The sequence below is a fragment of the Sander lucioperca genome, chromosome 11 (assembly GCF_008315115.2).
Source record: "Sander lucioperca isolate FBNREF2018 chromosome 11, SLUC_FBN_1.2, whole genome shotgun sequence".
Lineage (NCBI taxonomy): Eukaryota > Metazoa > Chordata > Actinopteri > Perciformes > Percidae > Sander > Sander lucioperca.
In genome coordinates, this window is record NC_050183.1 from 30,518,221 (window position 1) to 30,545,401 (window position 27,181).

The 27,181-nt window shown below is 40.6% G+C and overlaps 1 protein-coding gene and 1 long non-coding RNA gene across 6 annotated transcripts in view; one reads left to right on the plus strand and one right to left on the minus strand.

Annotated features, from left to right (window-relative positions):
• The first annotated feature begins 811 nt into the window (after positions 1 to 811).
• On the plus strand, positions 812 to 11,167 carry LOC116058764. Its single transcript, XR_004107111.1, has 4 exons — positions 812 to 931; positions 2,462 to 2,468; positions 10,389 to 10,396; positions 11,157 to 11,167. It is a non-coding gene; the product is annotated as an uncharacterized LOC116058764 (long non-coding RNA).
• LOC116058753 (calcium homeostasis endoplasmic reticulum protein) overlaps positions 7,171 to 27,181 on the minus strand; it is a 29,722-nt gene continuing 9,711 nt past the window's right edge. For 4 of the 5 annotated variants that reach the window (XM_036007326.1, XM_031311598.2, XM_036007328.1 and 1 more), the window contains 16 exons: positions 25,250 to 25,387; positions 24,986 to 25,137; positions 24,213 to 24,324; positions 23,168 to 23,257; positions 18,781 to 18,973; positions 18,267 to 18,430; positions 17,435 to 17,689; positions 16,455 to 16,659; positions 15,112 to 15,353; positions 13,811 to 13,944; positions 13,028 to 13,114; positions 10,997 to 11,143; positions 9,021 to 9,128; positions 8,827 to 8,921; positions 8,192 to 8,377; positions 7,171 to 7,520 (listed from right to left, as the gene is read on the minus strand). In XM_036007326.1, the coding sequence (XP_035863219.1) occupies positions 7,483 to 7,520; positions 8,192 to 8,377; positions 8,827 to 8,921; positions 9,021 to 9,128; positions 10,997 to 11,143; positions 13,028 to 13,114; positions 13,811 to 13,944; positions 15,112 to 15,353; positions 16,455 to 16,659; positions 17,435 to 17,689; positions 18,267 to 18,430; positions 18,781 to 18,973; positions 23,168 to 23,257; positions 24,213 to 24,324; positions 24,986 to 25,137; positions 25,250 to 25,387 (2,346 nt within the window). In that variant the 3' untranslated portion in view covers positions 7,171 to 7,482. The remainder of the gene's footprint in view (positions 7,521 to 8,191; positions 8,378 to 8,826; positions 8,922 to 9,020; positions 9,129 to 10,996; positions 11,144 to 13,027; positions 13,115 to 13,810; positions 13,945 to 15,111; positions 15,354 to 16,454; positions 16,660 to 17,434; positions 17,690 to 18,266; positions 18,431 to 18,780; positions 18,974 to 23,167; positions 23,258 to 24,212; positions 24,325 to 24,985; positions 25,138 to 25,249; positions 25,388 to 27,181) is intronic. The other variant, XM_036007325.1, reaches the window with a different exon arrangement.

Consider the following 27,181-nt stretch of genomic DNA (forward strand, 5'->3'; position numbering starts at 1 on the left):
TGCCTGCGCGCGTCTCCTGTACTATACGGTAATTCCTCTACTATGCGACAGTAAGTCGCGTGGTTATGACACAATCGTTAGCATATTTTTACAAAAACGTCTGCTACGGAGCCATAACGTGAGGTACAAGGTAATGGAGCCTTTTATACATTGTCGTGTTTCTTTAGAAATAAACAATGGACAAATAGAGTCTTTAAACGCTTCAGATGTAAAGTTATTCGCTGTCAAAGTGGCACCAAAATGAATGGCAGTCAATGGAATGCTAACGGGGGGTGATCGCTTTGTAGCATTAAAATGGCGCCATAGGAGGTTCGCGGTCCGAGGAGAGACTTACCCCCTTGGTTTATCTGCCGGTAAATCTCCCGTTGGATGACGTGCTTCAGAACTGGCTTTAGCCGTTTGCTGCTTCCTGTTTGGTGCTGGAGGGAGCACACCCATTGGTTGTTGACAATATTCACATGATTTAACTTCACTACCAAACTACCGACTGAGTTTTATGACCACCTTACACCAAACGATTAAGACGTGATTAATAATATAATATCAAGTGAATGTACAGTAGCTAGAGTAAGTGCAGTTTGAGCACAAATAAATGCTGCAGCTCCTTAAAGGGTGTCCTGTCTTGTTTCCCAGCTGCTGAGTGGAGTGACTTGGAGTGAGTGGTCATAGTGCGTTTCATTTTGCTCGGAAGCCGAAGTTGGGAATGAAGTCACACACGAGTTGACCGCATTCCATTTAACAAGTCGGAATTTAAAGTATAGTTATGTTCATGCATACAAACTGCGTAGCCTCGTCCACAGCTAAAAGTTGGACGGTACTGTGTGTACGACTGATTTAGTGAGACACAAATAAGACAGAAGTGCTAATGAACGGTATATTACTACAGCTTTCACTACTGTTGATGCACCGAGCAGCCTTGTTGGATTTTGAGGTCAGCTTTGCTCGGGGTACAGTGAGGATTTCCAACTTCAACAAATCTAACTTCAGAGGGTGTTCCATTTGAAGTTTCCGACTTGGAAATTCTGATTTCTGACTACAGAAATAACGCACCTTTAGCTCCGGAGACTCCAGCCCCGTCTCCCGCCCTGTCCGACCATGGTCGGGAAGCAGAAGCAGGAAAAGCTAACACTGAACTACTGGATAGTCCAACCAATCAGACCAATGATCCGGGTGACGCTGCGCTTCGTTAGCCGTCATGTTGAATGTAAACAAAAAGCTGGTTGCCGTCGCTGCGCTATCGTTGCCGCGTAAAGCCCGCCTCAACGGTTGTGATTGGTGTAAAGCCCGCCTCAGCGGTTGAGATTGGTGCCTCAATTTTGGGGACATTGGAAATGGGCTTGAATGGGCTCTTCGCCAGACTGACTTGCAGAGCAAATCTCAAATTTGCCAGAAGTTCGTCAGGGTTTACCCAGGCTATACGCGGTGCGAAAGCTCCAAAAAATCAACCTTGTTCCAAAAAATAAATGTTAATACTTAATCGCCGCGTTCTGTGTGAAGTGTTTACGACAAAATCAACAGTTTGCAAATGAATTGCACAAATCACACAGTGTGTAAAGGCCTTAAAACCCTTTTTTTTACATTTCTGTTTGTGTATGGATTTAGCAAACACCATGCAATATTATGTTTCAGTTTTCAGTCTCTTTAGAGATGTTCGTAGGTCTATTTGAACTTTCGACAGAGCCAGGCTAGCTGTCTCCCCCTGCTTCCGGTCTTTATACACACACTTTATACACAGACATGACACTGATATCCATCTTATTCTGAGAAAGAAATGGCTTAGCTCAACAACAACAAAAAATACCTCTATAACGTGTTTACTTATGGTATCTTAAGACCTAAAATGTCCCAACTAGAAGACATTTATTGACTCTTTGCTGTCTGAGTTTTAACATACTTTATTTCCCCGATGGTAAAAAGAGTACAAGCTGCTGGGGATGTGGCAACAATTACCACCCGGAGAGCCGGTAGACATGAATGAGAAATTAATGAACACACACACTTTTACACTTGCACCATTCAAACCACTCCTGTGGTCAACATCCCTTTACCACCGTAGGGGGGAGTGTGTGTGTGTGTGTGTGTGTGTGTGTGTGTGTGTGTGTGTGTGTGTGTGTGTGTGGTACTAGCAGGGGTCTTGCCTCAGGCCACATTATAGCTCCTTATCACATGTGATCTCTCGGTAATAGCAGGCCTTGTAGCAGCTAATGGCAGCATCTCTCTAATGATGTCTCCATTGATCCAAGTCCACGCAGCTATTTTGAGAAGAACTGTGGCTTCTCCACCACCCGCCTCTGTTCTTGTCTCTGTCTTTACAAGGTGCCATTAGTTGAGGTTGAGCCTGTGAGATGAGTGTGGCTGGGTTAAAAGTGGATCTGGGTACATGATGAGGGAAATGCCTGGGTTAATTGAAGGCCGCGTCTCTGGCTTTGGTTTCACAATGAGCCCTGCTGGGCTGGTGAAGGTCTGTGGTTCAACTCTCAACAACTGATTCTCTGGAGTTTATTTTTACACTTATGCTAAACCAACAGCAAGACAATGGCCGCCTCGCTATCTGTCTCATCCGGAACCAAATCTGCTCATGTCAGCCCTCTAACAGCAGGGCAGCAAATACAGTCCAACCACAGTGCTTTAATTAATTTATCTTTTCATATTACCACTTGATTCTTCTTAAGATTTTTCTTTTGTCATAAAAACATTGTACTCACAAAAGTAACTCCTGAGATCCGAAAACACAGTGACATCACTACAATGAAGTCAGATGGGGATATTTACTTTGTACAGTGGAGAGTTTGAGTTATGGTTTTACTGTTCACATTTGTTGTCTCTGCTAAATGGATTAAGATGCCGTCATCAAAATGAATTAGGAGTTTACATATGTTATAAACATTTAATGAAATAAAAATATAAAAAGTAGACTTGCAAGCAAGTATGACGTGATCCAGACACCAAAATGCAATTTAGAGCTTCACCGTCCCAAGGTAAACTAGGAAGAACGCTGATCAGGGCTTTAACAGATAAGATAAGATAAGATGAGCCTTTTCTCCTATAGGAGAAATTCACCTTGGGCAGTTGAAGAAAAAATAATGACATTTGATAATGACCTCACACAAGACCCCCCCCTAACTTCTCCCACACTCACAGAAGAAAGAGAACCCACTGCACAGCCTCCCCCTCATATTGCACTTCACTGCTCCCAGATTGCACATTTCCCATTTAAACATGCTGTGATCAATAACTTATGTATTGCATGTCCACCACAACCCTGTTTCCACAGCCATACCCATAGTCATAATGATACATTAATTATTTGTAATTAATTTATAAACCCGACACATAAATGTATACATTAATTGCCTCAATAGTGCCTTACATGTAGAAACAGCAGCATTTACAATCAATTGGCTGGCACTATGCCATCTGGGGAATCGAAGCAGCAGCCTCATTGCATCATTACATGCCACAGTGAGTCTGCGCAGACTACTTCTCCTGTAGCTCCACCAGAGATGAGCTATATACATCGGAGTACAGAAGGCTCTAAATAAGTTTTAGAGTCATTTTAGAGTTGCAGAACACACACTAAACTTGTGAAGCAATGTGTTGGCCTGAGCATACAGCTTACAGAACTGTCTGTATATGTCTCTGTCATCGTTCAAGTCATCAGTTATAAGATGACCACTCGTGTACTATGTCATATTTGATCTAATTTATTGTTTTAATCTAAATATCTTATATTTGCTGTGTCTATGTCTTTGTATGTGTTGATGTAATGCTGGTGTTTGAATCCGAGTCTTTATTTTATTACTGTTGTTTCCGGATCGTCTTGTTTCTATCAGGGTTTAGTACAGGTGAACAGTGGTTTCTCCTGCTCTGCCTCTGTCTCTATTACTTTGACAACAGCGCCTCCCCGTGGCTGCATACAGTCTTGTATGAAGTAGTTGAAAGCAATACTTGAGTAAAAGTACAAGTATCTTACCAGAAAATGACTTTGGTAGAAGTTAAAGTCACCTTTTAGAATATTACTTGAGTAAAAGTCTTAAAGTATCTGATAGTTACTCCACTTAAGTGTCAAAAGTAATCTTCTGATATTAAATGTACTATTAGTATTGTATTGTATTAGAGGTAAAAGTAAAAAAAAAAACTTGTTATGAACTTTAAGGCCAAATGTGTGGAATGTTATCTTCATCACCCCCCTGTTCACCACTGTAGAGCCTGCACCAGGTGCTTCCACAACGCTATCAGTCATTATGCTTCCTCCTCTTCTTCTTTAGTTTTGGCTATATGGTTTGTTTTTTTGGCGCTTGGCAACAAACAGGCATCACGTCACCAACTGGAATGGAGCGTTCATTAACTTGCAATGTAGGAGCAATGATTCGCCAAACCTGCTTTTTTTTCCCAGTGTAACAAATTTCATCTGATTTTATTTTGTAGTAACGAGTAACGAAGATGCTTAGGGGTAACGTAGTAGAGTAAAAGTAGACATTTTATTTAGGAAATATAGTGGAGTAAAAGTAAAAGTTTCCGGAAATATAAATAACGAAGTAAAGCACAGATACGTGAAAATTCTACTTAAGAACAGTAACAAAGTATTTGTACTTTGTTACATTACAACACTGGCTGCATCTGTCATTGCACATACAATTACACAAAGTATTACACAGAGTGATACCTGCAGCACTACAGAGGAACTGAGACCTCTAAACATTTGAATTCCACCTCTCTGATATATTAAACTACTGACATAAACTCCTCCTTTTAGGACTATTTCTTACCTGGAGGCTTGCCTTCTTTGTCCTCTGCTTCCAGACTGTGAAGGCCAGAGACGGCCCTCATAAGATATTCTTTACCACCCTGAAACACATCAGGACACAGTGAAAACAAAGTTATAACAGTCATGATCTCTACACTTAATTTAGTGCGTTGGAGAAAGGTCTCGCTGAACACATAAATCCACACTAAGGGCAAAAAAACCCCACTCTGGGCTGTTTGTATTTCTTTAAACCAATCACAATACTGATTTAATTTTTTTTTTTTATTCCTTTATATTGCACATCTCAATATATTTATCTTTAGTTTTCTGTACTGTTTGATTTTGCCTTACATTTGCACTATTTAGAATTTATTACTGTATTGGTCATATTACTTATGGTTTTTAATTGTACATATTACTTTATTTTATATATCACTTATATTTTTTTATCTTGATTTGTATATATTTCTTATCTTTTATATTATACTTGTTGTATGTGTCCTTATTGCACCATGGGTCGGAGAGAAACGTATTTTCAATTGCTCTGCATGTCTGGCACATATTGTAGGATTGACAATAAAGTTGACTTGACTTGGGTCGTGGCCATAGGTCTTGGCCCTGAATGCAGCGGTGGTGCCCTTGCAAAATAGTGGAACTTGTTTTGGTGAAACATTTGCACGTAGGAAGGCGAATAAGGCTTTAGTCAAAATTCTGTGTTAAGCCCTATTCACCCAGGACTAGTATTACCTGGGGACCTCTAGTAACTTTTTAAAAATTACAGAGGTTGTCTGTGATCTTTAATTTGTCAAGTAAAAATTCCACCGCAAATTACCAACCATATTTCCTTAGCAATAATTAATGAAAGTTTTAACAGAGAGTAATGTCAGTAATGTAAGTACACTTTTCTCAGATCTAATGACTGTAGTTGGACTTCTCTAGCAAGTTCTGTCTTTAAAGCTTTAGTGCGTAACTTTTTGATATTTATGAACATCCGTTACATTCAAGCTGTTGCCAAATGAGTTGCTACATAGTTAATCTATCAGATCTATCATCTATCAAACTATCAGCCCCACACAACTCTCTCTGTATTTCTCAGTATGGCTATGTTCAGAAGACCGTGTCGTCTGCTGACTTTCCCACGCAGAAACTCAAGTGAAGATAATTACCTCTTCTGAAGAGTCCATCATGTTTTTTTTATTCCTCCATGTCCTCCTTGGTTACAAGCAACTGCGTGGAGGAGGCGGTGCACGATTACAGAAGGCTTGTATCATGTGGCCGCGTCGACAGTTTTGTTATTACTTAGAATTCCTCATGGGGGCGACAGAAACTATGCTCTATAGCTTTAAGCTTTTTGAGTCTTATTTATGTATGATCTGCTTTAGCTTTTCCAACGTTTTAGACACAGATATGGTGATATTAATGATACAAAATGATGTGGGAAAAAAGAGACACCAAACTACCACAAAGGGACACAAACCAACTACAAAGAGACGCCAAATGAGCACAGAGATCCAAAACAACCCCAAAGAAAACAAAAAGGACCAAAAAGAGACACAATCCCACAAGGAAACAAAATGTATGGGGAAATTGCATTTCTTTTTTTTTTTTTTATTGAAAAACTTCACATTTTCTTGAGGAAGGACACATAAGAAATCGGGTGAAAAAGCTGCGAGACATTTCGACATTGACCCCAGGAGAAGCCGATACTGGAAGAAACAGAAGGATGAGCTGACAAGATTAGCCGACAAGAGCAGAGCACGGCTAGCTAGCTGGAGGTGGGAGGAAAAAAGTTAGCCTGTAGCTAGAAACAAATAGCTAGCTACCGTCTGTAACGTTAATCAGATACTGGTGTGCTGCAAACCAGCAATGTGTTTTACTAAACTACTGTATGCTCTTATTGTAATCTACCAGCAATACTGTAGTAGCTGTATTTGAAATAAAAAGAGCAGAGCACGGCTAGCTAGCTGGAGGTGGAAGGAAAAAAAGTTAGCCTGGAGCTAGAAACAAATAGCAACATTTACAGGGTTCAAACTGACACAATGGTGGTGTTTGATTAATTCTGACCCAAATTGCTTTGTTGCCCTTCTGCCTGTTGTTGTATATGGTGATATTTTTGCAAATGTTTCTTAAAAAATGAATGATCTCTGTCCACTGGAACACTATGGCTTTTCATTTAAAACAGTTTATTTAAAACAATTATACTTATCAAACAGTTGGAATTAGAAATAAAGGCCTGCTTCAAACAAAAGCCTGGTACCTTCTGCAGTTCAGGTAAATAAACGCCCCAGTTTTTATTTGAGGAATTACGGTACATTCCAAAATTCAGCTGAAAAAGATTAATAAATCTTTAATCTGATGCGCCTAAGTAACTATTCACGGATGCACTTTCCTTCAATATTTACACATAATCAAAAAAAGGCTCATTTGTTAGTCAGAGATGTGTTTATTTAGGTTACGTCTCAACAGTGTGTTTCCAGAGATAAAAATGCTGATTTCATATTCATGACTTTTTGTTTTGTGGGATTTATTTTAATACTACAACAAAATGACACTCACATTGCCATAGAATAACTAATTACATGAAAAAAGTATCAAAATAATTTCCCTTTGTGGTCAAAGAACATCTATCCATCCATCTATTCTGGATTGAAAACTGACAGTGAAATTCAGATCCTTGGGGGTGGAGGAGGCGGCGACGGGGGAGATGAGGAGTTGTTTGACGCTATTTGATGACATCACTCAGCTGGAGGGGCCTCGGTAGGTTCACGATTGACTGGATCAAGAAAAGAAAGAAGAAAACAGGTACGAATGATTGTTACCTTAACATAATCTAATCTTGTTTCATACAAAATTACATCAATTGCAAAAATATAAAAGATAAGGTGCAATCCAATCCTTTTTCACATTCTTGCTTTATCAACAGAGAACGTACTTTTGTAAAAATGTAAATGCATAGTTCCTGAATATAATTAGAGATGGTCAGATACCATTTTTTGCTTCCTGATATCAATTCCGATACCTGAACTTACGTCTCGTCCGATCCCGAGTACTGTTCCGATACCAGTGTGTCATATATACTGAACAAAATAATAAATGCCCCCATTTTTCATGAGCTGAACTCAAAGATCTAAGACTTTTTCTATGTACACAAAAGGCTTATTTCTCTCAAATATTGTTCACAAATCTGTCTAAATCTGTGTTAGTGAGCACTTCTCCTTTGCCAAGATAATCCATCCACCTCACAGGTGTGGCATATCAAGATGTTGATTAGACATCATGATTATTGCACAGGTGTGCCTTAGGCGGGCCACAATAAAAGGCCACTCTAAAATGTGCAGTTTTACTGTATTGGGGGGGGGTCCGAAAACCAGTCAGTACCTAACCCTAACCATGGCTTATTTCTGAAGTTAATTATAAACCCAACGTAAAAGTCTGCGTGTGTACCTTCCTCCCGTGCCTTCATACGTGCGACAAAGTTGTAGCTCTTGTTCCTGCGATAGTTCTCATAAGGGTCGTCCAGTGACACCCCCACACCTTTATACTGGTCCCACTTATCCCTGATGTCTCCTCCTTTGATGGGGTCCTGGATGCCCTGTTCTTTGGCCCCCAAACCACCTGAACCACTCCAGCCTACAGCAGACAGGACAACACAAGAACAATACAAGGAAAGCTAGAAATCAGTACATGCAGCATCTGGTTCATTTTTACGTTGACGCAAGTTCCCAAACACAGCCTGTACATTTTACAGTGGAATAAATTACAATATTCTTTCTTAATGGAAAAGATAGGGATGCACAATATGAGGAACATATCTTATCGTGATTATTTTGACTGCTATTTTGTTTGCAATATGATTTTGTACAGTATGCTGGGACGTCTCTGCAGCACCACAATACTTCATTCAGAATGGTTTGACACATATTTTGCCGTTAACAAATATTGCGCCCCTGCGAATTGGATATTGCACTAGTCCATATAGCGACTTTGATAAAATTGTGAATAATTGTGCAACCCTACTGGAAAATTTAATAAGCTTAAATCTAAATTATGAAATAATGACGAAAAAATAAAGAGCATACCCATCTTCATCAGGAGCTGATGGCCCTTATTCTCCTCCCCTAGCCTCATATCTGATATCGGTTTGGGGGGAGGGACACCAATCACTGATGTGGAGCTGTAGAGAGCAGATTAGATATGTAATATAATACTACAGAAAGAAACATAAAGGGGTCTTATGAAAACACGTTATCAAAGAGCAGTGAAGGAGACTCACGGAGGGGAGGAGCTCTGGGATTTGGCGCCATGTTGTCTCTTGGCGGGTGAATGGGAACGGGATCTGGAGCGAGAGTGACTCCGAGAGGACCTGGATCTACTCCTGGACCTAAAGAGAGGTAAAATGGTAAGTGGACTGCATTTATGTAGGGCCTTTCTACCTTACGGACAAAGTGCTTTACGATTTGCCTCACACACACACACACACACACACACACACACACACACACACACACACACACACACACACACACACGGTGGCGGGGCTGCCATACAAGGAGTCTCGCTTAACACAAACCTTGTGATTTTTTTCGTGACTAACCATTTTTTTATTTTTTCCATACAAAACATACAACATAAACACATCCTCCCTTTGTCATACCCACAACTTTTTATGTGCTTAGAACTGACCAATCTCCCAGAACAAATAATCTTGGGCTGAATGGAACCTGGGTCCCTGCAATCCGACATAGCTTATCATGTATCCCGGTCCAAAACTCCTGGACCTTATCACAGGACGCCAACCTTGTGATTAAAGGACGACCCGCTTTACACCGAGCCACAGCCGCCCCAGGAAGGTTAAGGCATGCCCATAAGAAAAATCCATAACAATATCAGCTCTGCTTCTTCAACTGTGTCATCGTCTTTGTTCTATTAACTTCATTTTTGTTCTATTTATTACATTTTTTAAGCACTGCTGAATATCTGCTTAACAGATTTTCATTGTACTCTGAGCACAATGAAAGACAATAAAGATATATCTTTCTATCTATCTACAACTGCTTACTTGACTTCCTACCAAACAGTAAAAATAGTTAGTCACTCAATGTGTACACAAGTCTTCATTTCTATATTGACAAGACCTTCACACGTGTTTCTGAATAGGAAATATTCCTATATATATAGTTTTGAGCAAGTTACTTTCAAAATGTAATTAATGACATAACAAGTTATTTTAACAATAATAATGTCTGAATGGCGATGCACAATATAATCGGTAATTTCTACAAAGTGTGCAAAATGTTCAGCTGTAAGTCAAGCCACATGTGCGATGTCACGAGCACTTTTATTGAAACAGACTGATCAAATATAATGCAAAGACAGGGTTTTCTTCCCCGTTTAAAAATATACGCTGCAACATGTAAATTGGGGAATATTTTGTCTGGTGGTGCACTGGCGGGAAGTGGCGCGGTGTGGATGAATGAAAAAAGGAAAACAACAAAAACTTTTCAGGTGAAAACGTGTTACTTGACATAGTAAATCTAATAATATTACCAAAATCCTATTAGTTATTGCGTTATATTACTTTCTAGGGGTTAAATGAATATATTACTGTGCCCAAAACACTATGTGACACATCATTGTCCAGTAATGTGTGTTTTGTCTCCTGGATGTTTTTTTTCCAGTGTGTCCAATGTGTTTAACTTCTGTTTGCCTTTTCTTATTGTTAATATTAATGCTGAACATTGTTGCTCTGTACAGCACATTGTAACCACGGTTTTGAAAAGTGCTTTATAAATAAAGATTATTATTAGAGGTGTATCGATTCAAAAATCCACAATCCAATATAATCGATGCAAAGGGAAAATATCGATACATATCGTCTGTGAGATTTCCCTTTACTTTAGATTCCCACTTTATATTTATTCAAGCATAGTTTGATTTTCATTTAAATGCCTGGAAGAGCTCAGGTATTAAACTGAGAAATCATATTTAGTTTCTTATTTGAGTTGATATAAATGTAACGGTGTTAAATTGGAATATGATATTGTCTCGGATCGATTGCAGGTTCCTGAATTGAATCGAAATCGCACCCTGACAGACTTTAAGATAGCGTAGCAAATATCGTATCTTTGTCCAAAGGATCAATATAATATTGTATTGTGATAAAGCTTGTGATTTACAACATTTATTATTATTATTATTATCAGCATAAAAGGTATCATACAGCTGTGTGTGTGGTTTGTGTTTGCAGACCTGGAGCGTGAGTAGGAGCGAGAGCGGCTGCGGGAGTGGGAGCGAGACGAGCGGGAACGCGACCTGGAGGACTTTGAGGAGCGAGAGCTGGAGCGAGACGAAGATCGCCCTCTGCTGTGACTCCTGGAGCGACTGCCTCCACGGACACTGCAACCAGGAGAGGGGATGGAACGGAAGGGAGGAAGAGGGAGGGTTACAATTAAAATTGACATGATCAATCAATAAAATTGTATTTAAAGTGTAGAATCACCATTAAACATGGTCTCAGTGGTGCCCTTTACAATTACAGGAACACAGAAATAACAGACAGTACTTAAAGCAGTAATTATAAACAATACAAAAACCAGCAACATAAGAGAATAAGTGAAAAAAAGGTTTGTTTGTGAAGGAAGCAGAAAGGATGGCGTGTTATGGTTGGCTGTAGTATAATGAGTAGAGGTGGGTTTTCAATCTAGATTTAAAAATCTCATCTTAGTGAGCTTCTTTAACATGTAGTGGGAGGCCATTCCTCAGATGAGGGGCACGGTAGTAGAATGCTCTATAACCATCTGATTTTGTTTTTACTAGGGGAATGACCAGGAGACCAGCGTCAAGAGAGCGGAGAGTGCGTGCCGGTACATATGGTGTAATAAGCTCAGATAAATAAGGTGGTGCGAGTCCATGCAGGGCCTTATATGTTAAAAGAAGAACCTTAAAATCAGCTCTAGCTTGCAGTGGGAGCCAGTGAATAGAGGACAGAGATATGTGATCATATTTTCTATGTTTTTGTCAGGATTCTGGCTGCAGTGTTCTGAGCAAGTTGAAGGCCTCTAGTGGCACAATTTGGAAGACCAGAAAAAAAGGACATTACAGTAGAGCCCGACCGATTAAGGATTTTTAAGGCCGATATCGATACAAATATTTGGTGATTTAAAAATCCGATATTCCGATATATCGGCCAATATATATATATTTTTAAAATCCAGAAACGGGTAACAAAACAGATTTCCCTAACATTAGTTATTTGTAGTTATTTATGAGTCCTCACTAAAATAATGATAATGCAGTTTAAAAATAAACTTGTTTGTTTCATTGTCACAACAGAACAGAGGAACATCAAAATATATTAAAGTTCTGATAAATAAAATGTATAAAAATACAAACTTAAGATATGAAACTTAAAGGGTTAAACACGAGTGTTGCCAACAGGGACGTTGTAGAGCGCCCTCTGGTGGACAAACTATGCAACGCCAACACTCAGAACATGGTTGAAAGGTGTTTCGTCAGTTTTTATTTTATTTTTTTTTTAAATATTCATTTATTGGCCATTATAAATGTCGATACCGATAGTTTGGAAAACGCGTAATATCGACCCGCCGATATATTGGTCGGGCTCTACATTGCAGTAATCAAGTCGGGAAGACACAAATGCGTGGATTACAGTTTCAGCATCACGAAATGATAAGATAACATGATGATCATGTGGGACAGGTTGGCAGGTAATGCACCAACAGCGACATCCTCCCCACAAAGGATGTGAAAGCCTTCCGTAACCAGTAACAAACATACCTTTTACTAGGGCTGTGCAATTAATTGAAATTTTAATCGCGATTTTGTCTCCTAATGATCACAAAAACAGAGTAATCGAGAAAAAACTTATGTTGGGCATTACGTTTTGCAAGTCAACTCTTATTTTTGTCTTGTCTTAAAAAAAAAAGAAAAAAGTAAATTATTAAGGGAAATTTTACAGCTCAAGTAGTTTTCATTGTTGATTTGTTAAACTGTTTCACTGTTTTTTTAACTTCAAAAAATGCATTTCCAAAAGACAATGAGTAATCATGTTAAATAATCTTGATTATGAGTTTTTCCATAATCGAGCAGCCCTAACTTTGAACAGAATTAACACAGAGTGCAATTCAAAAGCTCATTTTACAGACAATTACGAAGCCCAAACTCTAGCTGTAAACTCGGAATATGTGTGAAACACGAAGAGACGGAGAAAAGGCAAAGAGCCAAGAGAGAAAAAGATCAAAATGAAGAGCAAGGGGTTACCTGTTGCGTTTCTCCTGTCCCTTTTTCCGCCTGGCTCTGAACTTGGCCCTGAAGAACTCATACAGGCCGTTCTGCTCCCAGCCTTCACTGGTGGAGGAACAAAACAGCCAGCTAAAGACAATGACCTACAGCAATTTCTATCAGAAGCTAGCAGTACTACACAGATGCTGCTGCAAACTATTGAAAATAATTCAGATGATTTCATGGTGATCATTTGCAAGCAAATGGAACATTGTTCAAGTATATCTTTCACGTATACTTTTTAAACTACTTTATAATTAGTCTTGCATTGCCAGACCTTCCTCCACAGCGCTGCGGAGGAGGGTCTGGCTAGTCCACACAGCATTTTGGGATGGGAGAAAAATGTGCTCTGGTTTATTGGAATTACTTTGCACCAATCACAACTGTTTCGGGCGGCACTAAGCCCCGCACAGAATGACAGTGCCTCTGCAAATTAGCCTCGGGAAGGAACTTGTTTTGGTGGAACGTGTACGTTCAAAAGTTGTTTTGGTCGTGCAACAGAAAACTCAGATTGCACAGATAGTCTAGCTAGCAGTCTGGATTTACCCTGCAGAGATCTGAGGAGGAGTTAATCATAGTCCTCATAAATCCAAATAAAGTTTAGAACGCCAACACAAAGAAATTGAATACATGTGCTATCAAACCCCAACCCTACATATGATAAGGGGGAAAACGGTTTCACATTGACCCAATGGGTAAATTCTGATGTATACACAAAACTGCAATTTTAAAAAACTTAAAAAAGTGGAGGTTTGTGCGTACCTGTTCCTGGGCCGATCATGGGATGGAGGGCTGTAGAAAGCTTCCACAGCAGCCAGCAGGCGATCGCTGGGTGGCATGGGAGGGGGCAGTCGGATATCTTTGGGGTCCAGAGGTTTGTAATCACAGTCCTCAAGCTGAGCAATAAACATGAGGAGGAGGATCATGAGACATGCAGGTCTTACTGCTGTGTGTAAATGAGTCTAACGAGCCAATTCTAAAACTGTACTGGTACAGTATCAGTCTTTTCAGATTTGGATTGGCCTCTATTATTATAATCTATTTGGAAATTTCTACTTGTCTGTTTCCCAAATTGTCTTAAAAATGTTCTGTAAATTACTTTTCATTCTGTAAGCCAGTGGTTCCCAACCTTTTTGGTTTCAGAAGCCCCCGCAGTCCTGTCCGATGAACTCACCCCTTCATCGATTACAAATCTATGTTACAAATGGATACCACTATTCATTATTTAAAAGTGGATATTGTTATTATTTTTATGTTGTTAGTTTGGTCAGCAATGGTACTACTACTACTACTACTACTTGCAGTAAAGCTGAACGTTTCAACCAGTTCCATTTAAGTTAATCATTTGAACTGTTTAGTTATTACTTTTAGCTTTTTATTTCTACAAAAAATAAGCATATGCCTATTTCTGAAAATATTTTTGTATCTCTTTTCGGTGTTGTAGTTTGTAGACGATCCCTAAGCACTGCCCTGCCGTCTCAACACCGGAACTAAACAGAGCTGAATTAGCACAACATTTATGCATTCCTTTCCCATCTACTGCAGTCAGATTCACTGTGTTCACTCGGGAGGAATCACTTCACATGGGTAGGCACAACATGTTAAGATGCTAAAAGCACGTTTAAAATTTGCCCGGTTTCAATCTCCTGGGTGCCAACGCTAGCAGGAGGATAACACGTTGTAGGCAGCACCGATGGTTTTCGTTTTTCTCACTACTGACAGCACTCCAAATTTACATACAGAGCTACGTGTTGAAATCGACCGGAATTCTCCTTTAATATGTGGATATATTCTTTTAATCAAATGATAATTTCTATTTTACAAATATTACATTTTCTTTTTCAAATTAGTTGAGCTACAACTAATTGTAACCCCTGGCAGCTACTAAAGTACCCCTGGTTGGGAATCACTGCTGTAAGCCACTGTGGCAGTGCTACATCAGTCTTTACCATTGTTGTACCAATCATGATTGCTTTCTTCTGGCAATAAAGTACATTTGTCAGCTGATAACCGTCTAATTTCACATCATGCCCTCGTCCTCCAATCAGAAGCAGGTGACTTACTTTGACCAGAGGAGCCATTAGACCAGCTGGCAGGTCAAAGTAGGGTACGTTAGGCACCAGACTGGGGTCGTCCTGGACCGGATGCTGCCGATGACGCATGTGGGGGGAATGGCCGTTGAAACCGTGTGGGGGTGGGCCAAAATCCGGCTGGTGGCCTCCACCCCAGGGAGGATGTTCGGCCCCCATACCTGGGGGAGGGAGCCTCTGACTGGGATGGTGGTGGGGGGGGGGACCTGGTATGTCTGGCAAACAGGAGGGGGGGGGGGGTAGATATTGTTAAAATACACAAGTAAATAGTAATACCGGTGCAAAAACAGGCAGCTTTACAGATGCATTTAAATGACCAGTGTGTAGAATTTAGTGGCATCTAGCAGTGAAGTTGCAGATTAAAACCAATTGAATGCCTCTTCCTTCACTCCTCCCTTTTAGTCCAGTCATTTTATGAAAAAAGGTAGGCCAAATTGCAACAGAAGTAAACTCAACTGATTTTGTATCCTCAGTATGTCTGGAGTAAGAAAAAAAAAGCCCTGAAGAATCCCATTAGGGGAATTTTCGAAAAAGACCCAAATATAGCCTATTCATATGCCTAGTCATTCTTTTTCTCACGTGAATAGGATAAAAATTGTAACCTTTAGATATCACAATTTAAATTACTGAGTTGATTACTTACATCAAGACAAACAAAAAATGTATTACAAGTTTTTTGAAATTGAATTGAATCTTGTTGACATACAACAGTAAAAGACTTAATGTTAAGGTCTGAATGGAACCCATTTAGGCTACATATGAACATAAATACATAGAGGCAGGAAGAAGTACTTTAAACCAGCCATTCTCTAGTGGTGTATGTGTGTGTAGTGGTGTGTAATTTGATTGTTTGATCCAGACACTTATTTTTTTTACCTACGTTTTGTCTTCTGCATTCTCCTTACCCTTGTCTCCTGTTCTTCCCTCAGAGTCATCCCCCAGAAACAGTCCCACGGGCCCAGTCCCAAACCCCATCTCTGCAATAATAATTAATAAAGGCTGGTTTAAAGTACTTCTTCCTGCCTCTATGTATTTATGCTCATTGGTAGCCTAAATGGGTTCCATTCAGACCTTAACATTAAGTCTTTTACTGTTATATGTCAACAAGATTTAACAAGTCATTTTTCCCTAGGTATACCCAATGTTTAGATCTGTTGTGGTATTTATGCAAATTAGCACATATGTAATTAGATTATGCACCGTGATTATACACTTATGAAAACATAATTATGAATATTATATTCCATGTCTGCCAATAGATCTGCCTGAATTTTACACAATGGTCCTTTAAGTGAAATTACGGCTCAATCACGTACCTCTGCACTCAGCTCCGGGATAATCTCCCTGAGCGTAGTCAAAGCGGTGTGGGGTGTACGGCGGCCGGTCATAGTGGTGTCTGGGAGGGAAGTCGTCCTGCATGAAGCGTGGCGGGAAGCGTCCGAAACTGTGCGGCGGTGGGGGCTGGTTGAAAGGAGGTGGCTGCTGGTGAGGAGGGAAGGGCCCTCTGAAATGGGGAGGTCTCTGTTAAAAAAAAAAAGAAAGTTGGACACAGTCATTCATGGACATGAGCAGCAAAATCACGTACTTGACGCAACAGAAAAATGTTTAAAGTCACATTCAGACTAGGATTGGATTTCAGAGAACACACCAATGTACAGTTTGTCAAATCAGGATTAATGAAACCTAAAGGCCTTGTTGAATTAAATACTTTTTGGTGATAGTTAAGGCAAAAAGCAGATTATTACCAGAATGTATTTTTTTTTTTTTTTTAAATGAAGACCATAGAAGGAAATTAAATTTTAAACATCACACAACAACTTCAAAGCAAATGTGTATTTCAGTATGTGGTGTCAAACTGTGGAATTCCTTGGATAATGATTTAAAGGGTAATACATATCTTTCAGTATAAGATGATGTATAAGGAAGCATAAATTAGACAATATGAAGTTGCCAGATACATTTTCTTTTTATTATTATTTTTGGTCTTCTCTCTCTTTTCTCTGTAAAATTGACTGTTAACTGACCGACAGTCTCTTTTTCTGTTTGTTGTATCATCTGAGAAAGGGGCTGGTAAAATAAGATGTCTTCATCCAGCTCCTTTCTGATCATAAATATGTGATGTAATATAGCAAATAATGACGGTTTGATTAAAAAAATGTGTCTTTTTCCATGAGCGGAAGTGAAGTGAAGGATAATTACAGATTGTAAATGTAGAGTATACAATGCAAGACAATAAAAACTGGAAAAAGAAATCACTGCAAAGACAGTCAAAGCACAGCGGATATCTATCACATGCCTGCATGCGTGGAGGAAATGGGGGCTCCCTCTGGCCCCATGGAGGCTGGTCAGGCTGGTTCCCCCATGGTGGCTGCTGGTCATATGAGTTCCAAGATGGAGGGCCTGGGTCAGACCCACCTGGACCGCTCCAGGGGCCTCCTTCTCTGGGTGGACCCCCGCTCCAGTTTCCTGGGTCCCTCTGGTCATTCCACATCCCCTCATGGCTGTTCCAGGGAGGGCAGGGAGGGGGGGGCTGGTTTGGGTCAAAGGGAGGCTGGAGACAAGGACAAGTCAGAAAGGGCCCTCACACACACACACTCACACATCACTGTTCTTTTAGTTTAAGCTGTGTCACTCTTCATCACACATCGTATACTGGCTGTCGCGCTGGCTGATTTGGAACTTCTAAGCTCTCTGATAAGCACTGGAGCCCTATCTTTGCCAATGTTACCATTTCTATTTTAGAATAATTTTTTTTGGGGTGTTAGGTAGAGTTCTATCATTATATGCCTCCAGCATAACGGTTGGAAATTATTTTCCACCTAAGTAGATTCTGTAAGCAGAATCCTTCTCCATCTTCAGAAATTGCCCACCTATCTCTTCGGAGAATACATACACATCTAATATGCTCTCTCTCTATTCTTCTCTATCTTTAAAAAAAAAAGAAAAAAGAAAAAAAATGAGTTGAGACATGATCTACTGTGGCTTGGAAGTGTCTTATTTGTAGGTTGCTTTGGACACAAGCGTCTACTAAATGAATAAATGTAGGCGATGGATAGCAAGGATGAGCCATTGCCTTTCTGTCGCCACACAACCCACCCATCCACCCACCCACCCACACAGGTCTTTACCGGCTGGTTGGGGTTCCAGGGTCCTATGTGCTGGGGGTCATACCACCCAGGTTTGCTAGAGGGGATATCTGAGGGTCCACTAGGGTTGCTGGGGTCCTGTGGCCTGGATGAGGCTCCATCAAACTCCCCTGGAGGAGGACCCGACATGGGAGGCTTCACATCCCCTGCACACAACACACACACACACACAAACCCATTACAACACAAACACACATGTACTTGCTAATTGCGGAACAGATCACAAACCTATACAGCAAAACCTAACAAGACAAGTTGAACAAAACAACCTTCCACTCATTTCATGAGTAACAATGAACTGGTGTTGAATATTACTTGTATGTTTTTCTTAAATAAAGTTAAAAATTCAATTCAAGTTTAAAACTGAAGTAGAGTGTGACTGCACTGTATTAATATACAGCACCTAAACATTTTGTTTTAGCCGTTATGTAAACTATAAATCTGGCTTCATGAATCAGTCTGTGCCTCTGGTTTTGTTAAGTGTGCGTCTTCTCACCAGATTTTGTGGCCATAGGTGGGGCCTTTTCAGGCTCAGCAGGGGCAGCTAGCGGCGCTACAGGGGCAGGCTGTGGCTGCTGCTTCAGGCTGGAAACAAACTCTTCGTGCTGGGTCTTCAAAGCCTGAATTTGCTGCTGGAAGGCCAGCTGGATCGGCTGCACCGCCGCGGCATACTCGGTTATCAGAGACGCCTGAGAGAGGGCAAGGGATTTAGATTATCTAAAAATGTTATACAGGGTTATCAGTGAAGGAAAACCACCAATCGTTTTATTTTCCCGAAATGGGGCGCAAACACAAGCAAAATCTCCAGCTGAACACATAACTGGGCGTGACCAGGCGCCGCTTGCACAGCGTGGAAGAGAGCCTGAATGCATACGATAGAATACACAGGAAGAGGAATACAATATCAGCGGGTGGAGTCAGCTGTGCATAACGCACGCCAAAATTTGGAGAGGTGTGAGTGTGATCCTCTGCCATCGAGTTGGGTCTGAGCAGAAGGAAACACAAGTGAACATGCTCCAATGAAAACATGAGTGTTTCTGACTCCACAGTACTAACACTAACGGCTGGTTTTTGTTTATTCTTATAATTTATCACCTCTCTCCGTTGTGCAGCAAGCTCTTGCCTTCTGCCCAGCAGCACCTCTGAGCCTATATTCAATTATGGGTCAAGTCAGGTCTTATATTGACGGGTCGAGTCACGTCCAGGAATTGATTTAAAGATAATTTCCGTCTCTGGCGCTGGTACAGGCAAACTACAACTGTGCGAGACTCTGCTCCGAATATTATAGAAGAAACGGCCCTTACATAAAAACTTCAAACACATTCTCTTTATTTGCGAAATATGAGATGGATAATTCTGCAGTGTTACTGATTATGTGGATATGCTTCCATGCACCTGAGCCACACCCGCAAATATTAAACCATGATTGGAAGTGGCAGAACTGAAACCGCACTGTAATAAACTTCTTGACGTGACACAAATCAATGTTTGAATTCTCCAGGAGAAGGACAGTTTGGACTGCTTCTAATTAAAATGTCCCGCGGGATTTGATGGAGCACAGGAGGCATCCTGATGACAGCTAGACTGACTAGCAGAGTTATTCCAGATGATTTTACTAAACTTGGAATCTGTGAGTAACAGCTTTCCAGTCAGAGGTTTAGAAAAAAACACATTAATTACTGTTGGAACCTGACCTACCCTGTGACCATGTCTGGAGATATAAATAAGTAATTAATGACATTGCTACTGCTGTGTCATGCTGTAAAATCACAGACAGCTCCTCTCTTGTATCCGAGACCTCAGATGCGTGTAGACACGTATCATTACTGCGGTTGTGTGATGACTAGGAGGTATTTAATTAACTGCGCAGAAAAGATCCAACATTCCACAGGTTCCAAATTTCTGTAAAACTTTGAGACACTCCAATTCACTTACGATTACATGGATGATATTAGGGCTGAACGATTAATCGTTCTCAAATCGAAATCGAGATTTGAAAGAATGCGATTAGGTAATCATGAAGACCGCGATTAATCAAATGTGAATATTTAGTTGAATGTTTGGTGTAACATTTGATTTAAAGTGCTCATATTATGCTCATTTTCAGGTTCATAATTGTATTTAGAGGTTGTACCAAAACAGGTCTATGTGGTTTAATTTTCAAAAAACACCATATTTTTGTTGTACTATACATTGTTGCAGCTCCTCTTTTCACCCTGTGTGTTGAGCTCTCTGTTTTAGCTACAGAGTGAGGTATCGCACTTCTGTTCCATCTTTGTTGGGAGTCGCACATGCACAGTAGCTAGGTAAGGACTGCTAGCCAGTCAGAAGCAGAGTATGAGGGTGTACCATGCTAGTAGCTAGGCGAGCATTTTAACGTGTGTTACAAAGTGACGCACATTTGTCTCTGAAGTAAAGGCTGGACTACAATAGAGCTGTTTGGAGCTGTTTGTGAACAGTGTTTTCTGTTGGAGATGGTAAGTCCCTTTGGGGTGGACTTTGGGCTTTTTCACTTTGTAAACCTATAACATTCACAAAAAAGATATATAACACGATAAAGGAAAGGAAAAAAGCCAAAAAGCATAATATGAGCACTTTAAAAAAATGTTATTCCTCTTTTTATTATTATATTTACTGTTTTGTCATAAGATAAATGCTGGGATAATGTTACATATTACAGATTGTTTACAGAAATGTCCTGTTTTCAGTGGATTTTTCATTCATGTTTTATTACCGTATTGGTCCAAATATAAGACCACCCTGATTATAAGGACCCCCATCCCCCCACACACTTTCAAGACTCATTTTTGGAAAAAAACTTTTTGAAGACCAAATCTTGTTTTTGTAAAGAAAATTATTTTATTTGAAAATAATTCTAATAAAGACACATTGAATAAAACAAGGTAGGCTATTGTTTTTAACATCTTTTAAATAAAATAATATTTTCAATATCTTTAGATGAAAGTGTCACATTTAAAGTAACGGTAAATATTTCCAGGGCCTTCAGCTGAATGACTGGGCATCCCATCATTCCATTTTTCAGTCACGTAATCACACTAGAGCTTAGATCGGCCCAAAAAAATCAAGCCCGAACCTACCCTAGCCGAGCACGTTGCGTCCGAGACCGGCCCGGCCCGACCCATTAACTGTAATTATGAGCCTGAGCCCGATTTAAACCCGACACTTTTTTAATACGTGGGCCGTTATAACTGACGTTCTCAACTACAATTCAGAGTTGTTTGAACTGCAGAAATCTGTTTAGAATAATGCAACAAGGACGAAGCATGTAAACTGCGCTGTTTGTTTATTCAGAATGGAACGGATCGCAAATGGATCTGAATGAAGAAACGTAAAAAAAAGAAACAATGATGAACAACATATTGTTGTCACTGCCCACGACTTGTTTAAACTGCTTCCATACCTCCGACTTTCCTCCACACTTGCTCAAAGGTAATTCTCCTGTTTTTCTTTACATCTTCAAGCTCCATGTTGCACTTAAGATACACAATACAGCACAGCAGGCCCGGTGTGATGCGTGCGAGAGGAGGAGACTCTGCGCATGAAGTGCTGCATTTTGTAACTGCAGCCTAAATTTTGTACACATTTGTTACTTTTATATAGCTTATATATACATATTTATAATATTTCTGATTATGGCATAGCTTTCTCCCCACCCAATTAGGCTAAATAGGTAATGGATAAAAAAAAAGGGTCCGGCCCGGGCCTGGCCCGAGGATAGTGGCGGAAATAACGGCCCGAGCCCGACCCGAGGTCGTGTCAGGCTCGGGTCGGACTCGGGCTTGGGCCGAGAATCTAAACTCTAAATCACACACTCTCCTGTCAATCTCTTGGAAGCGGCCACTTTGAGGACCACACTAAGATTTTCTCAGGCTGTTTGCATTTTTTAGACGGTGTATCATCTCCATGACAACGCCTCGTTGTACTTTTGTCTAAGTACTGACTTTTAGGCTTTTTTGTAGCTGGATATATCATTTGCTGCGTTTAAATATGAATGTGGATAACATTAGTGATAGCGAGATGCTTGCTACGGTTACATTTCTAGTGATGAATCGGCGAAAACACGTTTTATTTCTCTGATTCACTCTATCCGGCTTGACCATATAACATTACTGTGCTTTTTCGTCGTTGAGGCTCCATCTAAAACTCTGCCATTTCAACCAGCTGTTTGCAACATTAAAATAAAATGGATTATGGATCATTTCATTTCTATAGTTTTATAGCTGACTTTACCAGCTGACTTCTCTATCGGCTGTTGAAACAGGAGACGTCCCTTACATTCTAAAACCAGCCTCTGCGACTTGAACAGCTGAAGGTCTAGACCCCAAATATAAGACGACCCCACTTTTTCAGACATATTTCCAGGAAAAAAAAAAACCTGTCTTATATTCGGACCAATACGGTACTTTATTTAACATGATGGTAGAAGGTGTAATATGTAGATACTGCTGTTGAATTGAGGCATAGCAGAAATTTCAGTTTACAGGAAAGTACTGATATTTTTCATTGGAAGTTTTTTATTATAACTTCAGCTTTTGTGATAAATGTTCTGTTTGTTCACTGTTCCATGCTTATTAAAAGAAAAACACTGTTCTCATCCCTGCATAAGAATATAGAGCAGTTTTGATGGTGTCTCGTGTTACAATGCTCCATGACACGTTTGATCAGTTACATAGTGAATATTGAACTTTAGCTTAACTTCAAATCGAAATCGCAATATCTGGCAGAAAAAACGTAATTTGATTTTTTTTTTTCCCAAAATCGTTTAGCCCTAGATGATGTTGGTAAAAAGTATTTTTATACACATATCAAGCTTAAAGAAAACACTGGCAGGAATGCAGAGCCTTAAGTCTTATTCCACTCACTTGGTACTGGCCGAGCCCCAGTGCTGGATTCTGGAGCTGCTGAATGGTTTCCTCATCAAAGTACCCATTCTTCTCCCACAGCTGCAACAACTGGAAAGGAGGGGGATGGAATAATCAGAGAAAATTAGCTTTAACATTTTTCACCAAAAAGAGGTACAGATTATTTCTAGCTTTCCAATTCAATAAATGAAGAGCATAACAAGCAAGAAATGCTGAGGGACCTTTATTTGCCTAAGCTGCATTATAAGCTATTTATGCATTATGTATGTATGTATGCGACTGCAGCATTGTTTGCTAATATACAGCCTGTGATTGACACAGTCCAATAAAAACAAGATACACTCAAGTCAGCGCAACCAACATGATGGTATTCATTGTACTATATACCACTACCACATTAACCATAACAAGCCCTAAAACTGTGAATGAGTAGTGTCCCATGATGTCAACGTTACTACCAGGAATAAAATACTACCAGTAATCTGTAGGGAGTTACCCCGATTTTCCACCGTGCGCGTCTGCGCTGCGTTCCGGAGGCGCCGCGGTCCCCCGCGAGCAGTCGCTGCCATTCAAGTCAATGCTTGATATTCCACCAGCTGCGTCACGGCGAGTCCCAGAAGCGTGCGCGAAGCTGCTCTCCGCTACGCTAAAGACATGCGCCAGGTCTATTTTCACGCGAGGTGCGGGGCGTTAGGACAGCCGGGCAAGGAAGTGAAACAGCGAGAGCATCCAGTCAATTTACCAAAAGACCCCCACCTCCCAAATGTCGTTAATGTCTCCTTTACAACACCACGGACGACGAGAGATTCATCTTGGGAGGTTGAAAAACACAATACGACATCACAGATCTTTTTTTAAGGACATCACCAGAAAAGAGAAGACATGGAGTTAAACTGTAGGAGTGGAAGGTAGATACTAGCTTAATAAACACGCGATTGTTCTGCAAAGTAGTCGGGCAGCAAGACGCTCCGCTCCTGAGACGCTCCCGGTGGAAAATCGGAGTTAAAGATGTACACAAAAATGGACACAAAGTCCATGTGTTTACCCTGGTGATCTTCTGCTGCTTCTCTTCCTCTACAGCCAGAAAGCTGGTGCAATAGATGGGAACCACAACTTTCTGCAGCGCTGCCAACAAATCCTTCTGCTGCTTCCGCTGGCTGGGAGGACACATTTAAACATGTTATAAAAAAGGAATATAGTGAAAGCTGCTCAAACTATTTTATTCTCACTAAATGGCGTGGCTTGTGGCAGAATGATCCTCCGGCCACATGTCAAAGTGTCCCTGAGCAAGACACTGAACCCCGAGCTGCTCCCCGGACATTGTATGTATAGCTGCCCACTGCTCCCAATACTAGGTAATAATAGTTATGTGTGTTAGCTTAACTTACAAACATATAGTTAGCCTAAAACTGACATTTGGATATTTGACTTGGTAACAAAATGCTTGCTGCAAACATAAAGTCGGAACATAACTTTAGCTTAGCTTCCCATTCTCCCTGCTGATTTCTCATGTCCGTATCCACTTTTGTCTTCATAAAAGCTCAGTTATTCGGGTCGGCAGCTTGTAAAAACTTAAGTCATGGGTTATTTACCCTGTTGGTAGTAAATATATCACCACACAGCAGCTTTTAGGAATTTGTCTGCTGTTTGCTTTGCAGACGAAACTGACGAGGAGAGCAGAGAGTCGTTTTCCCCTCTGGTGGGGGTGGCTTTCAGAGTATGACTCGATGCGCTCTGTCTCTATATAACACTCCCTAGAAGGAAGTCTAGGAGTCAAGGGATCGCCATGTGTTTATTCATGTATTTAGGTTTGTGTACCAGTGATGGAGAACGTCATTGGTTAAATAGATGAGATGTAGGCGGAGCTCAAAATGCGCTCCATCAGCAATGATGCGGTTGCGAAGATGTGATGTCATCAGTTCACAGTGCAGTGGAGACTTGGCGTTGTTGAACATCCAGTTCTTACCGCCCTGACAAGAGGACAAACAAATTAGTGAGATATAAATCTTTTTTTCAAACTATTTCAGGAATCTACAGGCATAAGCATCCCTAAAAAATAAATCTCCATTATGGCAGGCTTACAGAGATGGCGTCTTTGGTGCAGGTGTCTATAATGGGCTGCAGGAGGTTGTCAAACTCTGTGATGTCCAACTGAGTTTCCAGCAGCAGTTTTTGGGTCTGCTGCTCCATAGCCAGAGATATGGCTGCAGTCACTTGTTCCTACATTGAGAAAGACAGAAAAAAGCATCAGAAAAGGCTATCAACCATCTTCCTGCTTCCTTTACATCTTCCATCTTCTTGCTTTCTGCTTTCTTACAGTGCAGATGCTTTGCTGCTTGCTCCTGCCTCCGCTTGCATATTTCTGTTGATAATCTTGCTTTTACTCTGTGAAAAACTATGAGCAGCGGCTCCTGGATACTTATAAATCACTGGACTATACATTTTTGTAGACATAGTAGGCTATCGCCCTATTTCAAAATTTTTATGAGCTCCTCAGTACTGCGTGAGCGTGGCCTACCAATAGCACAAACCTGTCCTACAGTGACTGGAAAGGTAGCACTTAGCTAAAGCTAACTAGCAGTAAGATTCCTCACCTCTCCGTGGATGACTACTACAAACTCCTACAGAAGATTGCCGTTCTGAAAACCAAAATTCACCGATTAGAAGTAAACGTGGAAGTGAACAGACCATGGGGGAATGACACCACTTTACCATGGACCAATGGACAAAAGCATGCTAACACACGGTTAATTAGCACCAACAAGACTACAAAGAAACAGGAGGGCAGTGAAACGGGTAATAAATCAACAAGTGGTAGTCCTCCCTGGAACTCTGGAAGAGTAAATCATTTTCCTGGGAAATGGGAGGACGAGTAACGGGCACAGCGCCCTGAGATTTGGGATATGACCGGCTGACCTGCATTATCATCCAGGCAGAGCGCCTCTTCAACCCCTGTACTTAGTAGGACACAGCCGTGGACTGCTGCGAAAGGGAGAATTAGCAACAAAATGCTACAGGGAAAGCTAACGACTAGGCCTCAAACTGTGATTGTGGGTGACTGTAAAAGATGTAAAAGGCATGTTCAGTAAAAACACCAAAATACACTGCTTTCCCAAAGACATGGTGTCTGACTTGGCCGAGCACACCCAACATTATACTGCATATAGGGTCACATGACAGTGTTTCCCAAACATAGACTAATGTGTGGTGGTGCGCCGCACTAGCAACACCGGCAGCCGCACATTGTGTTTCATTATTAATTAAAAAAAATGTAAACGCTATTTAAAAACACGTTTAGCTGCATTTCCTTTCCCTGCCCTCCTCCGTCTCTCTGTCACTTGTGTCTCGCTCACACACAAACAAAAAAAAGGGTTCTCTTAATACATCCATGGAGGGTTAGCTGCCAGGAAGGCGACATTGGAGGCTTAAAACACCATCGAGCCCACCATGCACACAGTGTCCGTCTCCATAAATGAGAGAAGACGGCTGGCGAAATTCACAAGTTCACGAAAGGTTGGTATCTATCTCGTTAAAAAGGTGCTATAAAAATATTTTATATTCTGAATACAATGTTGAGTCCTGAACCGACGCTTAGCAAACAAGCAATTGCGCCTGCTTTAGGAAGTTAACTAGTCGCAAGTTTGCGGTAAAATGCAGTTGGGTTGTCGAGGTCAAAACACTATATGTAGCAGCTGTGAATCAAATAAACGTATTATAAATAATGTTATGTCATTTTTTACTCTTACACTGAATGTTTGCTGCTTCAATCCAGATGAGTATTGAAAAGTATTTTCCACGAGTGTTGAGGATTTAGGACCAGCCTGAACCGGAGGTATCAGTCTGAAACAGAGCTGAACAGCCCGACCAGTGTAATTAGTTATGTTATTAATTTGTTTACAATATTTTCAGGCTTCAACCAGCGAAAGACTAGCCTGGTCCTACCAAACTCTCGTACAATTCATTTGTACAGAGAGTCTGGCCTCTCTCCATTGACAAGTGTTAACTTCCTTGAAG